At 42.5% G+C, this 15666-nt stretch overlaps 1 protein-coding gene across 1 annotated transcript in view; it reads left to right on the top strand.

Annotated features, from left to right (window-relative positions):
• The first annotated feature begins 2306 nt into the window (after positions 1-2306).
• PPP4R4 (protein phosphatase 4 regulatory subunit 4) overlaps positions 2307-15666 on the top strand; it is a 109455-nt gene continuing 96095 nt past the window's right edge. The window contains exons 1-2 of the mRNA XM_045015336.1: positions 2307-3296; positions 3786-3859. Of these exons, the coding sequence (XP_044871271.1) occupies positions 3207-3296; positions 3786-3859 (164 nt within the window). The 5' untranslated portion in view covers positions 2307-3206. The remainder of the gene's footprint in view (positions 3297-3785; positions 3860-15666) is intronic.

Here is a 15666-nt window from a genome sequence, read left to right as displayed (position 1 = left end):
TAATTTTAAGGGAGCTTTTAAAAGTTTCTAGCATAAAAGGAATTTGCTGCATATTTCATGACACTCACAAACATTTCTGAAAATCTGATCTCACTCATAAAGGTCTATTTTGAAATAGACCAGACATTGGGCTTTTTATTGGGGCACTCTGGTGTGAGATGGAAGGACACCCCTGACATAGGAGGAAGAGGGCTTATGAATAAGGCTACGACTTAGTTGGGTATTTTTAGTAAAAGTCATGGACAGGTCATGGGCTATAAACAAAAATTCACGGCCCGTGACCTGTCCATGACTTATATTAAAAATACCTGTGATTAAATCTGCGGGGGAGGGCAGTGCTACTGGGCCACTGCTGGGGGATGTGAGGGGTACTGCTGGGGGGGGGGGCAGTAGACCGTGGCTACTCCAGTCAGTGGGCCAGCTGGCTTGGGACCGCTGCCCGTGCCAGTGGCCAGCAGCTGCTTTGGCTGGCTGGGGACCACTGCTCGGACCAGCAGCTGTTCTGGCTGGCTGGGGACCAGTGTTTGGGCCAGCAGATCGCGGCTGCTCTGGCTGGCCAGCCAGAGACCACTGTAGGGGGCCACCAGAGCAGCAGCTGGTGTGGCTGTCCACTGGACCACTCCAGCAGTGGCTGGTGTGACTGTCCCAGGGGCCACCTGAGCAGCTGGCCCCAGAGTCAGCCAGACTGGCCCTGCAGAAGTCACTGAGGTTGTGGAAGTGACAGATTCCGTGATTTCCATGACCTCTGTGACAGACACGCAGGGGCGGCTCCAGGCACCAGCGCAGCAAGCACATGCCTGGGGCGGCAAGCCGCGGGGGGTGGGCTAACAGTTGCTGTGAAGGCGACAGTCAGGCAGCCTTTAGCGGTGTTTCTGTGGGAGGTCCGCCGGTCCTGTGGTTTCGGCAGCAATTAAGCGGCGGGTACAATGAAGGCGCGGGACTGGCAGATCACCTGCAGAACTGCCACTGAATCCGTGTGACTGGCGGACCTCCCGCAGAAATGCTGCCGAAGGCTGCCTGACTGCCGTGCTTGGAGTGGCAAAAAACATAGAGCTGCCCCTGCAGACACAGAGCCCTACTTGTGAGGAACACTCTGACACTGAACAAAAGAATGACCATACTGGGTCAGATCAATGGTCTAGCTAGCTCAGTATCCTGCCTTCCAACAGTGGCTGGTGCTAGATGCTTCAGAGGGAATGGACACAACAGGGAAATTTATTGAGTGATCCAGTCCCTATGATCCTGCCCCAGCTTCTGGCAGTCCAAGATTTAGGGACACCCAGAGCATGGGACACTAGGTGTGTGATGGAGGAGTAAGGCCATTGGGGGGAAGAGGGGTATGATGGGTCAGAGCCCTGCCATTGAGGACATGAGTCCTATTGCTGCTGGTGGAGTGATCTATAAGATAGAACAGCCCTGATGCTCTAAGTGTATGCGTGTGTTGGAGGAGAGAGCCCGGATGTGTTCTGTGTATAAGTGTGTGTGTGGGAAGAGAGCCCTCACACTGGTGTGTGTGTGTGTGTGTGTGTGTGAGAGAGAGAGAGCTCTCACTGTGTGTGTGTGTGAAAGAGAGATGGAGGAGAGAGCTTTGACACTGGATATGGGGGTGTGTGTGACAGGGAGGAGAGCCGTGAAATAGGGGTGTGTGATGGTGGAGAGCTCTGCCATTATTTGTGTGTGGTTGTGAGGTGTGTGATGGAGGTGAGAGCTCTGACTGTGTGTGTGAGAGAGAGAGAGAGGTGGGGGTGGAAGGAGGAAAGAGCCCTGACATTTTTCTTGGGGGGGGGGAGGGGGGAGAACTTAGACAATATGTGGGGGGAAGGAGGATGGGACCGAAGGAGGAGAGCCCTGACACGGTGTGTGTGTGAATGTGAGATGGCGGAGAGAGCTCTGCCACTGGGATGGTGAGGGAGAAGAACCCAGACACAGGTGTGTGTGGGTGTGCGATAGAGGAGAGCCCCGTCATCGGGTGTGGGTGGCATGGAGGCGAGCCCTGACACAGGGCTGCGGGGTGGGTGAGTGTGAGAGAGACGAGCGCTCTGCCATCGGGTGTGAGGAGAGCCGTGACACGGGGCTGTGTGAGACAAGCGTGAGCCCCGCTCCTGGCCGGCGGGCGTCGCCTCGCTCCTAGAGATCGAGCCCTCGCATTCCGGGGTGACCTGCGGCGGGGTCGTGCCGCCGGCGCCCCTCCCCGTATCCCCCAGCGCGTTCGGATATTGCCGTGCTCGGGCAACTCTTTTGCCCCGCGAAGGCTGCTGTAGCGGCGCGTTGCCCCGGCGACCAGCTCCGCGGTGCTGGGGGCGGCTCCTGCCCTGCTCTCGGTCGTTGAGCGGCGGCTCTGCGCTTGGCGGAGGCCTCGCCGGAGAAGGGAGCGCAGCCCGGCGCCTGGAAAGCCACTGTCCTGCCCGAGGGCCGTCCCGGGGCGATGGCACCGCATCCCCCTCACTGGTGACCTACCCTGGCGGATAACGACCCGGGGATGCGCAAGGGGAGCGGGGCCTAGCCGCGCCCGCCAACACCTCCTCTTGCAGGAACTGCTCCCCGTCCACCGCTCTTGGGGGGCCTGCGGCAGAAGGACCCACTGCCCCCCAGCCTACCCGTTTAGGGGACTTGCCCCCATCTGCCCCCTTTACACAGAAGCTCCACAAACAGCTGCGCCCTTCAGCCCGATCCCTTGAGGGGGCGACACCCACGGGCTGCTGCCTACCGGAGGAGAGGGGCCACCGCCCCCGACACAGCTTGCCTCCTCCTCCGCCTCCCCCCGCCTGAAGACAAGAGCATCGCTTCTGCGTGGAGGAGAAAGTCGAAGCAACCGCCCCCCTTCCACCTACAGCAGGGCACGCGGAGCGAAGGGTGGGAGTGCTGGTGCCTGCCGCTGCCTGCAGACGCTGGAGGGACTAAGGGAAGTAAAGCAGCTGGAGAAAGTTTCCTTCCAGGAGGTTGTGTTCAGAGTCGAGTGATGCTCACAGAGAAGCAGCAGTAGGTTGTGCCGGTGCCGCATTGTGTTTGCTGAGGCCCCTCCTGGGTGGTGTGGGCTCAGCGGCTTCCTATGAGGAAGAGGCAGTCACTGCTCGACACTCAAGTGCATCGGTGGAAGGGGTGTTGCGTGGACTCCTCTCCTACTGAATGCAATGTGAGGCTTGGATAGATCATGGTTTGCCAAGGGCAGTAGTTATTACGTGCATCCTTTAATCATCTCCTCCAAAATGGATTTTAGTCAGAACAATTTATTTGGATACATAGAAGACCTGCAGGAACTTACTATTATAGAAAGGCCGGTGCGCAGGAGTTTAAAGGTATAGACTTTAAAACCAGAATGATGCTTTAAAATCCTGTTAGAATTATTTCAGGCTTGTATTTGTGCATAGCTGGCTGCTCTGGGAGCACCTTATTTTTAAAAATTGTTTTCAGTTGTGGTGAAATTAACATTCTTGAATTCTGTTTAGTTAATGTTTCTAGGTATAAACAAAAACGTAAGTAAGAAAACATAGAGAAAAGGTAGTTGATGTTTACAGTAACTTTCATATGTCTATGTTAATTATAAATATGGATGAAATATATTATAAGAATAAATGTTAGAACAGAATCTTTTTAGAATCACTAACATATTTCTGGCTAAAGATTTATCTGACTGAATTTGAAGCCTTATTTGAAATGTTAAGGGTTAAATTTCTATTAACCATGTAATTATCTCTGGAGGTTGGGAGAAAGGGTTATTATAAGGCAACTAAAACAGGGAAATAGTAATGTATTTAAAATCATATTTTGTATTTCACACTTGATAGACACCAGAAGAAATAGAGAGATTGACAGTTGATGAAGAACTCAACGATATTGAAAGAGCTGTGTATCTACTCAGGTATGACCTAAAATATTGTTGTGAGATGTTGCTGTCCATATTGACAATGTCCAGTTTTTATTTTAGTCCCCTATTTCTGTTACCTTGTGTTTTCTGTCTCTAACATTTCTTGGTTTTATTCTTCTTACTGTTTGGATGATTACAAATAGAGGCAAGATAAAATAGGTGTGTTGCCCTATCATTTTGTTAAACTTACACAAACTGGCATTGGATAGTATACCGCTATAGACCTACAAGTGTTTATTTGCTGAGTATGTTCCTGAGATGGCCCTCTCCATTAATGAGTTGTACTTCATTTTTTTTCCTTGTAATTGGTTTTGCAAGGTTCACTGAGCTGAGTGTTGGTATTAAAGAGAGCCATCAGTGACTAACTTCATATTCACTCCATAGCAAGAGCAATGATTATGCAGACATGGAACAGAGCTGTTTGAGTTTATTGCATGCTTCTCGGCAGTATAAAGAGGGGGACTGTTTGAGAGATCAATCTCACAATCCTAAGAAAATAGTGTGTAACAGATTATTTTAATATTTAACTATGTTCTTGTTTCTCATTTTACCCTCCTCTTCCAGTTCCCTAAAGTGTCTAGTTACTGTTGCTTAATTGTTTTAAATTATAATTGTTTCAAACCCAGATCTCTTTTGACTCTACTGCAGATGTCAACTTTGAGGGGATAAGTGTTCTGAAGGATTTTGATTTGAATATATACTTTTATACAATACTCAGTAATTGGAGAGCCAGCTGCTAGCTTCCTCACAATTTATCTATCAGCTATCTTTAGTGCTCTCTGAATCCATGCTTGTTTTCAAAATTTTCAGTATGTTTTTTAGTTCCCAATTTTTTTTTTATTTTGGTCTAGTCTGCTTGGCAGTATTGGTAGGCCTGCATTTTTGGCCATCTGCTGTACTTTTGGTAATAAATTTTAGCTATGGCTTATTTTTTTATTTTGAATGTTCTAATTATTAAAGGTCTGATCTTGCAATGTTTACTAATGCAATTATATGAGTAGTCATATTGATTCCAATGGAAGTACAAGAGAATAGGGATAAGAGCTCTAGTTTGTAGTTATACGGTGTTTTAGGTCATTATATCATAACAATCACTAGTTTCTTTTCTGCATGATGGCAATCTTTTTTCTTCCTTTCCTGATTAAAGATCATGTTTCCAACAATATGTCATTATTGGAACACTGTCTGGCTAAAGGGTAAAGAAAGAGCCTAATTGTCATATCTTTCATTTTGCTAGTTGCTTTTCAACCTGGCCTTGGACTCTTCTTGACTTTCTTATCTCCTTTCTCTGTGACCTTCCCAGCTGTTCCAGGGACATATTTTTTTGCCTTGCAAAGATGTTTGTATGTCTATCTAATTGTAGTCCTTATATTGTTGAAAGTAACTTTCATCTATACTTGATAAGCTTTTTTATGAAATGGTTTCTCATTGTAATAAAACTGTCTGGGGTATACATGTTAATCCAGTGGAAGCTTTTGTCATTTGATACCATGGAAGAAATTTCCCCTCTCATGCTGGGTGGGCTGTAAGTGGGGAAAAAAGGAGCTGGAATGGCACCCAGCCTGTAGCAGAAGTGGTATCCTGTCTATATCACACAATGATGTATTTTTGTCTCCAATATTCTTATCTATTATATCATATTGTCTCCCTCCCTCCCTCCCCTGTCCCCACCTATTCCTCTTTGCCAGTGATGTCAGCTTCTCACCCCGAGGTCTATGTTCCTTCTTCCATGCTGGTCCTTGTGCATAGGCACTGATACCTATGAAAAATTGATCAATTTATTGAGGACTGGGTTGAGTTCCAGATGGAGAAAGTTGTTGCTTTGTCTGTTCATAATAATTTAAGACATTCCATTTTTATGTGTATATATATGTAAAAGTATATTTTATATTATGGTTGTATCCCACTTGCTCTATCTTTCCTATTGTCAACTTATCATCTTAGGGCCCTGATCCAGCAAACATATATGGATGCTTAACTTTATTAAAGTGAGTAGTTCTTGGTCCTTAAAGTAGTAATGTGTTTGTACAACACCTAGCACAATAGGGCTCCAATCCTGCCTGAGGCATTTAGATGCTGCAGTAATATAAATATTTGATAATAATAAAAAGCACCTGAAAGCGAGAGTCCTGTCTGAATCCTCACATTACAACATACCTTAGTCTGTTAAAACAAAACAAACAATATTTTAATATTATTTCCTACATGCTAATGTAATTTTTGTTGTGCTCAGAGTTATTTTTCTCAAGTCCTTTGCTACTGAATCACTAGTCTGCAGTTAGATGTTGTCACCTTTCTTGTGGAGAACAGTAGTAACATTTTAGTTGTCTGAGATTTTTGATGCATGAATTACTTTGTTTTCTTCTACTGAATTTCCTCGCATACTCTATGATGATGTCTTAATTCCTCAGCTTTCTTATCTATCTCATCAATCAGTGCCTATTTTTCAGATCTTGTACTTGCTCTCTTCATATTTTAGGCAGAACTGATAGGGGTAACATTAATATGGGTTTCAAGTGCAGAACTGATGTCGGACTGTAAAGGGCAGGATTGATTTTTGGGTTCTACAATTAATCATGTAGATGTGTGGGTAATGAGACACTCCACACACTTTTTTTCAGGCCCCTTTAAGCGCTGATTGTGTGTATATAGTGTATAATATACTGGAGCCCCAATCCTTGATTGGAGCCTCTAGGTGCTACTGCAATTCAAATAACACTGATCTGCTTTTGGTGATGTATTACTTTCATGAGGATCTTGTTCTATTTTAATTCTAGTTTGATCACTGCCTGTGAACAGATTTTTGTTTTGTTGACTCAATAATACTGGGTTTTTTTTTTTGTAACTTTGATTGTCTTGTCCACATTGTTTCTACAAAGGGAAAACTTGTGCTCTAAATTTATATATATATATATATATTTATATTTGCAGGTAAATCCTCCCTTACCCAAGTGACTTTTGAGAACAGTCAAATTTTGAAAAATGAAATTCTGGTGTTAAGCGGATGTTTTATAATTTCAGATAATCAGTGTTTTGGAGAACTGGGTTTGAATAACTGGTCCAATAATTGAAAGGCAGCATGGTCTAGTGCAGACATGGGCAAACTATGGCCCACCGGCCACATCCAGCCCACAGGACCGTCTTGCCCGGCCCTTGAGCTCCCAGCTGGGGAGGCTAGCCCCCGGCCCCTCCCCCGCAGCCTGAGCTCTCTGTTCCGCCAGTGCTCTGGGCGGTGGGGCTGCGAGCTTCTGTATGTAGTATATTAAATTGCTCCCCATAGGAATGTGCTACTTACAGTGTACAACTTACAACTGCCAGTCCTGGTGCTCCGTAAGTATCACATTTCTACGGAGCGCAATTTAATACACTACAGCCTGGGTAGGGAAGGCTGAGCCTCCCCAAACAGCCAGGCCCCCACCCCCTCCTACTTCCCTCCCCCGACTGCCCCCCTCAGAACCCCGACCCGTCCATCCCACCTGCTCATTGTTCCTTGATCGCCCCCTCCCGGGACACCCCACCCCCATCCAACCCCCCACGTCCTCTGACTGCCCCGACCCCTATCCACACCCCCACCCCCTGACAATACAGTTTCGGAACCCAATGTGGCCCTCAGGCCAAAAAGTTTGCCCACCCTTGGTCTAGTGGAACGATCATGTGGCTCCAAATCAGGAAGTCATTAATTGTAATAACATCTGACACTGATTCCCTTTGGCAAGTCATTTAACTCCCCAGTCTAAGTTTGCACACCTGTAAAATGGGGGAAATAAAACTTGTCTGTCTCACAGAGGTGTTGGCAGCTAAGTAACATCCTTAATTACTTTGGGGCATAATGTCAATAGCAAAATGATGATAATTATTATTTATTATTTGTATTATTGTAGCAGTTAGAAGCCCTAAACATGGACCAAGACCCCCTTGTGCTAGGTGCTGTACAAACACAGAACAAAAAGACTGGCCCTACCCTAAGGAGCTTACAATCTAAGTTTGATACAAGAGACAACAGATGGATATAGACAGACAAGAGAGCCCAGCTAAACAATGAGACCGTATTGGTCAGCATGATATGCAGTGATGGATTATGACTGTTAAAAGGTACATATTATTTGTTGCAAAGATATTTGATTTGGTATTGGGATAGTATCTATCACTGGCATGCACGCTGTTCTGTGATTATTTTCTGAAGCCTTCTGTGATAAATTTCCCTAGTGGTCTTACTTGCATGTATAGCAGGGGTAGGCAACCTATGGCACGTGTGCCGAAGGTGGCACGTGAGCTGATTTTCAGTGGCACTCACACTGCCTGTGGCCTGGCCACCAGTCCGTGGGCCTCTGCATTTTAAATTATTTTTAAATGAAGCTTCTTAAATATTTAGAAACCTTATTTACTTTACATACAACAATAGTTTAGTTATATATTATAGACTTATAGAAAGAGACCTTCTAAAAAGGTTAAAATGTATTACTGGCACGTGAAACCTTAAATTAGAGTGAATAAATGAAGACTCGGCACACCACTTCTGAAAGGTTGCTGACCCCTGATGTATAGTATTGTATGCCGCTACTCTGGTTTGTTTCTTTATGCTTGCTTATTTTTTAAAGCTTCCAGGACTTGCCATTTCTGTTGTACTGAAAATGACAGAGGAATAATATGTTATCAAGTTAGAAGGTTCAATTATTCACCGTTTTGGGAACATGCTTTGTAGAAGGAAGCATCTTGTCTCACAGTTTTAAAAAAATCACTATATTTTAGCAAAGCATTTAACACCGAAGATTATTGTAGACTAAGTAAAACCTGTTATAGATATGAAAGAATGCAACTCTTAGAACCTTAGCATGTTTATATAAGCACAATAACTGCAGAAACACTACCTTATCACAGACATCTTAGATCAACTGGTGTATTTGCAAATTTTAGTGAACTTTTATAAATTTACATTATTGCTAACATCAAGCAATTAAAAAATCATGAGATTTTACTAATAATAAATCTTGGGTTTTTTGTTTGCCTTCTTTTTGTTGTAGATGAGAGCTGAGATTTTCATTTAAGTGTACAACTCCAGGAGCTGAAGTTTTTAAGATAATTTCATTGCAAGTCTTGCAGTATTTGAGGTTATGAGAACTGGTAAAACTGCTTCAAAACATAGGACTTCACATTTTGTGGCCATGGTGCCTACGCAGGATTTTGAAATATCCAATTGTTGTATTCAGCAGTGTAGCAAAATAGTTTTTTATCTGCATCATTAAGTTGCAAATATTAACATAACGAACAAGACTTTCTTTCTCTTCACTTTTCTTTTATGTTCTTAGGCATGCTCGTGATTGTAGCTTAACAGCTTTTTGTTCTTATTTTGTAAACTGCAATATTGAAGTTGCATTATTGATCCATTTATTTGCATAAATTAGTTGTCTGACATTGTTTCTGTTATGCAAATAAATTCACTGATAAGAAATTAGTGAAGCAAAAAATCCAAAAAGAGAACTTTTCCTGAGTGCTAAATAGCTTTTTATTAAATTCAGTTCTGTGAAAATATTATCTTTGCTTATATTGACTACTTTAAAATATTTTAAATGCAACAAACGAGTCTGTAAAAAGTCAAAGGTAATTAAACATTTGTCATATCTGAACTTTGAAAGGTAGTTGAGAGTGACTCAGCTATACAGAGTGGAGGGTAGCACCATGCTCCTGAGAAGCCTCTTAACCCTGAGGACAGGGAAGAGGTAAAACTGTTGCAGACTCCCCCTGTTCTCACAGACATTGGATGGCCTTCTGTACAATCAGGAACTGGTGAGATGGAGTGGGGAAGATGGGGCAGCAGCTGCTCTGTACGCCACTATCCCCCTTGAGAGAGAGAAGCTTTCCAGGCTTGAGAGATAAAAGAGCTTCTAATAAAAAAATTAATGCTGCAGTGACATCTTTAGCAAAAGATATGGTTATTCCCTCAGAGGAAGACTTGTACAAATACCATATTGAATGGAAGGTAGAAAAAGAACTTGGCATCTAGATGCCACTGTGATGGGAGCACTAGAAATGTGTAAAACTCTGCAATGTTATTTCCCAAAGTTAACATTTTAGTGGCATTCTAAATTTAGATTTCAGAGCTCTTTCAAAACATACTCATTTTTCCATATCAGCCTTTGCATAGAACTTGTCAGTCTGAGACCTAGCCTATGTTCTTCAGTACTTAGCCTTGCCAGTCTTTGGAAATATGGGACTACTGAGTCAAATGTCTCAATTTATTAAAACTTGCTTTCTTATGGCTGTCACGTGCAACAGGGTTTATGAAATCACTGCTCTTGCTATAACTAACTCTGCTGTATCTTCCATAAGAAGATCATTTAAAGAACACACCTTTGCCATTTATTTGCCATTGAATGCTAACTGTGGGGTACAAAGAGTAATTTAAATTGTGTTGAATGTCAAGTAATTCCCCTCCCCAAAAATGCTCAAAATATTTAGTCTAGAGAAACAATACACTGAAATAGACTCTTAACATCTGGCTGAGTTACTGAAGTACTCAAAATAGAGACTTCAAGTTGCAGAGAATTCACCATTTACACTAGTTTAAACCTGCAAGTGACCTGTGCCCCATGCTGCAAAGGAAGGCGAAAACCCCCTAGGGTCTCTGCCAATCTGATGGAGGGAAATTCCTTCCTGATCCCAAATATGGGAATCAGTTAGACCCTGAGCATGTGGGCATGACCCACCAGACAGATAACCAGGAAAGAATTTTCTGTACTAACTCAGAGCCTCCCCAACTAGTGTCCCATCTCCAGCCACTGGGGATTTTTGCTACTGGCAGATGCCGATGGGCCACATGCCATCATAGGCAGTCCCTTCATACCATTCCCTCCATAAACTAATCAAGCTCAGTCTTGAAGCTAGTTAGGTTTTTTGCCCCACTGCTTCCCTTGGAAGGCTGTCCCAGAACTTCACTCCTCTGATAGTTAGAAACTTTCCCTTAATTTCAAGCCTGAAGTTGTTGATGGCCAGTTTATAGCCATTTGCTCTTATTTATACATTAGTACTTAATTTAAATAACTCCTCTCTGTGATGGGTTTCTCTCCCACCCCTCCCCAGGGTGCCACTTGGAACTGGGGTACCACTGAGCCCGCCTGACCCACCAGCCTGGGTTCCCTTTACACTGCACTGCTATGCAGCTTGTCAAGGCCTTTCCCAGGCTTCAGACTGCACTTTACCAGCACACGTACAGGTAGCGACACATCCAGGTGCAGCTATACACACAGATGCCGAGATCAGCTCTGCATGGGACAACTTAGCTAAGGAATTGCCCAATACTCAAGTGCACACACCTCTCTAGACGGTAAACCCAAAATTGTACTGTCTTGCATTACACAGAGAACTGTACAGCATAAGCTCATGAAATTTGCCCCCTTTCCTCAATGTGGAGAGGGATATACACAGCATTCTGCCCCAGTGTATGATTTCCACACACATTGGTTTTAGAAAAAACAAAACAAGTTTATTAACTACAAGAGATAGTTTTTAAGTGATTGTAAGGGATAGCAAACAGATCAAATAAAACAAATATGCAATTTAAGCTTAGTCTACTAAAGAAACAGGTTATAAGTAGCAAATTCTTACCCTAAATGTTGTTTTAGGTAGATTGCAGAGATTCTTGAAGCTGAGCTGCACTGGCTTGCAGCTTAAAACTCCAGATATTCCTTTCACAGGCGAGACAACCCTCTTGCCTGGGCTCAGCCTTTCTCCCCTAGTCCAGTTTTTCTCTTCTCAGGTGTTTCCCACAGGTGTTTCTTGGGTGGTGAGTCAATGAAGAATGAACCACGATGATGTCAATCCCCTGCCTTAAATAGTTTTTACATATGGTGGGAATCCATTGTCTTCCAGTGTGATTTCCACCCCCAGTCGGTGGAAAAATACTAATATTATCATGGAGTCCATGGAGACCAGGTGACTTGGTCACATGTCCCTGCAGCCATAACTCAGAGGCTGTTTGTAGCGTCCCCAGGAAGACTTCCTGGTGGGAAATTAGCATCTTCAATGACTTATTGTTTTCCCTAATGGCCCTTCCCAACCGGCTATCCAGACTGATTTCATTCTGTCTAGTGGGTGTTCCCCAGGTGTAAACACATTTGTAATAGATGCATAGACAATATTCCTAACTTGAGGTGCAAAAATGGTCCATGCATACAAATAGGTTAATCATATTCAGTAAATCATATCCTTTCCAATGATATCTCGTATGACCCATCTTGCATAAAATACATCTTAGTTATGCCATAATCATATCATAACCATATCTCTATGAAGAATATGGGGTGTAGTGTCACACTCTCCTTCCCTGGTATTTATCCCTCTTATGTATTTATAGAGAGCAATCATATTTCACCTCGTCCTTCTTTTGGTTAGGCTAAACAAGCCAAGTTCTTTGAGTCTCCTCTCATAAGTTAGTTTTTCCATTCCTAGTAGCCCTTCTCCTCACCTTTTCCACTTTGAATTAATCTTTCTTAAACGTGGGAGACCAGAATTGTACACAGTATTCCAGATGAGGTCTCACCAGTGCCTTATATAAGGTTACTAGCACTTCTCTATCTCTGCTGAAATACCTTGCCTGATGCATCCTAGGACAGCATTAGGCTTTTTCCCGAATCACATTGACGGATCATAGTCATACTGTGATCAGCCAATACACCCAGATCTTTCTCCTCTCCTGTTGCTTCCAACTGATAAGTTCCTAGCTTATAGAAAAAAATCTTGTTGTTCGTCCCTAAATGCATGACCTTGCACTTTGTACTATTAAATTTCATCCCATTTCTATTACTCCAGTTTACAAGATCATCCAGTTCTTCTTGTATGATATTCTGGTTCTCCTCCTTATTGGCTATACCTCTCAATTTTGTGTCATCCGCAAATTTTATTAGCACACTCACACTTTTTGTGTCAAGGTTATTAATGACAGTGTTAAATAAGATTGGTCCCAAGACTGGTTCTTGAGGAATTACAATAGTAACCTCTCTCCAGCCTGACAATTCACCTTTCAGTATGACTCATTGTAGTTTTCCCTTTAACTAATTTCTTATCTACCTTTCAGTTCTCATATTAATCCCCATCTTTTCCAATTTAACTAATAATTTCCCACGTGGAACTGTATCAGATACCTTACTGAAATCCAGGTAGATGAGATCTACTGCATTTCCTTTGTCTAAAAAATCAGTTATCTTCTCAAAGAAGGAAATCAGGTTGGTCTGGCGTGATCTACCTTTTGTAAAACCATGTTGTATTTTATCTCGAATACTGTTCACTACTTTCTCTTTCAAACTTTGTTCCAAGATCTTTCATACAACAGAGGTCAAACTAACAGGCCTGTAGTTTGCTGGATCACTTTTTCCCCCTTTCTTAAGCATAGGAACTATATTGGCAATTCTTCAGTCATAGGGTACAACCCCCGAGTTTATAGATTCCTTGAAAATCCTTGCTACTGGGCTTCCAATTTCATGTGCCAGTTCCTTTAATATTCTTGGATGGAGATTATCCAGGCCCCCTGATTAGTCCCATTAAACGGTTTGAGTTTGACTTTAATCTCGGATGTGGTAATTTATATCTCCATATCCTTGTTACCATTAGCCACCCTGCCACTACCCCAAGCTCTTCATTAGCCTCATTAAAAACTGAGGGAAAGTATTTGCTTAGGTGTTGGGCCAGGCCTAGATAATCTTTAATCTGCACCCCATCCTTAGTGTTTAGGGGATACTGTGATTGAAAGCAAATAAAATAATCACCGTTTGGGCTATTTTATTAATGTTATATTAAAGAAAGAAAAATAAACATTAAACAACATAAATAACAGAACACAAATGATTAGTTACTTTGGTTACAATCTCTTTTTTGTGTTTCTCTGCGGAGAGCTTTTCACGTGTATTACACCTTTGAGAATGGGCCTGCTTTTGGTGGAGCACTTCTTTCTTGGTAAATCGAAACCAAAGTCTTATTTCCCAAAATTATTGAGAATCCAGTCTTAGTATTTCATAGATAATAAGGCTATTTATGGGTAAGCAAAATAATTGTTTAAGAACATGTGGATCATGTTGGTTAATTATTAATAACCAGAGAGTTTATAGGTGGGCAAGGTAAGCAATCTTAACTAAATTGTATGAAATTGAAAAAAAATATTTCAGTCATTTACTTTAGAAGAAGCTATTTAAAGAGCTGTCTTAAGAAAGGCCAATTAATAAAGGAATCATAAATCAAAATAAATCTCACTATTCTCTGTTTAGTAGTGTTTAGTCCCAGTCTCCTTTCATATTTAGCTCCTCTGTGCTGTCCTCGCATACAGGTCTAAACATTTGGTGATTAACAACAGTTAATATTGTTACACTGACTGGAGTGGCTCAGCTGTGAGGCAGATTTTCAGAAACAGAGCATATATCCCAAACTGATGTGTTCTATAATTTGATTTCACCAAGCCACTACCAAATGTGAACTCCTGGATCACTATACCATTCTTACCATGGAGTCACAGACAGTCCCCTTAGGCTGTCCATCCTATCTTGCCATTCAGAGAAACTGGATTTTGTGATTAAAAAAAACTTAAGCCAAAAATTACACCACATCATGTTTCTCCCAGTCTCAAGAGACCAGTCACTTACCCAGATCAATTGGTACTCCAGATCTTACACCAGACTACACTAGTAAACTAACTAAAGATTTATTAGCTAAGAGAAGGAAATGAGAGTGATTTCCTTCTCTTAGCTAATTAGAGCAGATTAAAGAGATTAAAGCAGGTAAAATATATATACAGGTGAATCACAGTTTGTAATTCCAAATGATGGCAGAGATGTAATAAACTGCCAGCTTCCCCAAAGTCTTTACAGGGTACCCAGATTGTCTCTGGGGATCTCCGCTTTGCATCTGGTACGCAGCCCTGTAAGAGTCCAAACAGTTCAGAGATAAAGGATCTTTCTTTGAATCTCTTCTTATAGCTTCTTCTCACAGAAAAGAAGCTGACAGTCTTTCTCTAGCCACGTGGGCTTTTCCTTTGATAATGGTGAGCGAGGAGTGCACTTTGTGAGTGATGGCCATTTGCTTTGGAATTAGCACTTTTTCTGATAAAGTCCTTCATTAACATACCACAAGGCTTCTTTGATGTCTAATGGTATTTAGTTACAGGGGTATTTATAATGTAAATATTTGCTATTACATTATGACAGGACACAGCTAAGTAAAAACAATGCATATAACATCTGTGACACATCATGTGCCAGCAGTGCCCCTCTGCCATGTACATTGGCCAAACCAGACACTCTCTACATAAAAGAATAAATGGACACAAATCAGACATCATGAATGGTAACATACAAAAGCCAGTAGGAGAACACTTCAATCTCCCTGGACATTCAATAATGGATTTAAAAGTACCCATCCTGCAACAAAAAAATGTCATAAACAGACTTTAAAGAGAAACTGCAGAGCTACAGTTCATTTGCAAACTTAACACCATTAATTTGGGCTTGAATAGGAACTGGGAGTGGCTGGCTCACTACAAAAGCAATTTTCCCTCTCTTGGTATTGACACCTCCTCATCAATTATTGGGAGTGGACCACATCCACCCTGATTGAAATTGGTCTTGTCATCACTGGTTCTCCACTTGTAAGGTAACTCTCTTCTCTTTATGCGCCAGTATATTTATGCTTGTATCTGTAATTTTCATTCCATGCATCTGAAGAAGTGGTTTTGTACCCCCAAAATTTATGCCCAAATAAATCTGTTAGTCTTTAAGGTGCCACCAGACTCCTTGCTTTTTTTGTGGATACAGACTATCACG

This window comes from Mauremys mutica, chromosome 4 (assembly GCF_020497125.1).
Source record: "Mauremys mutica isolate MM-2020 ecotype Southern chromosome 4, ASM2049712v1, whole genome shotgun sequence".
Lineage (NCBI taxonomy): Eukaryota > Metazoa > Chordata > Testudines > Geoemydidae > Mauremys > Mauremys mutica.
Note: the sequence above shows the minus strand (reverse complement) of the source record. Positions and strands in the feature narration are given on the sequence as shown.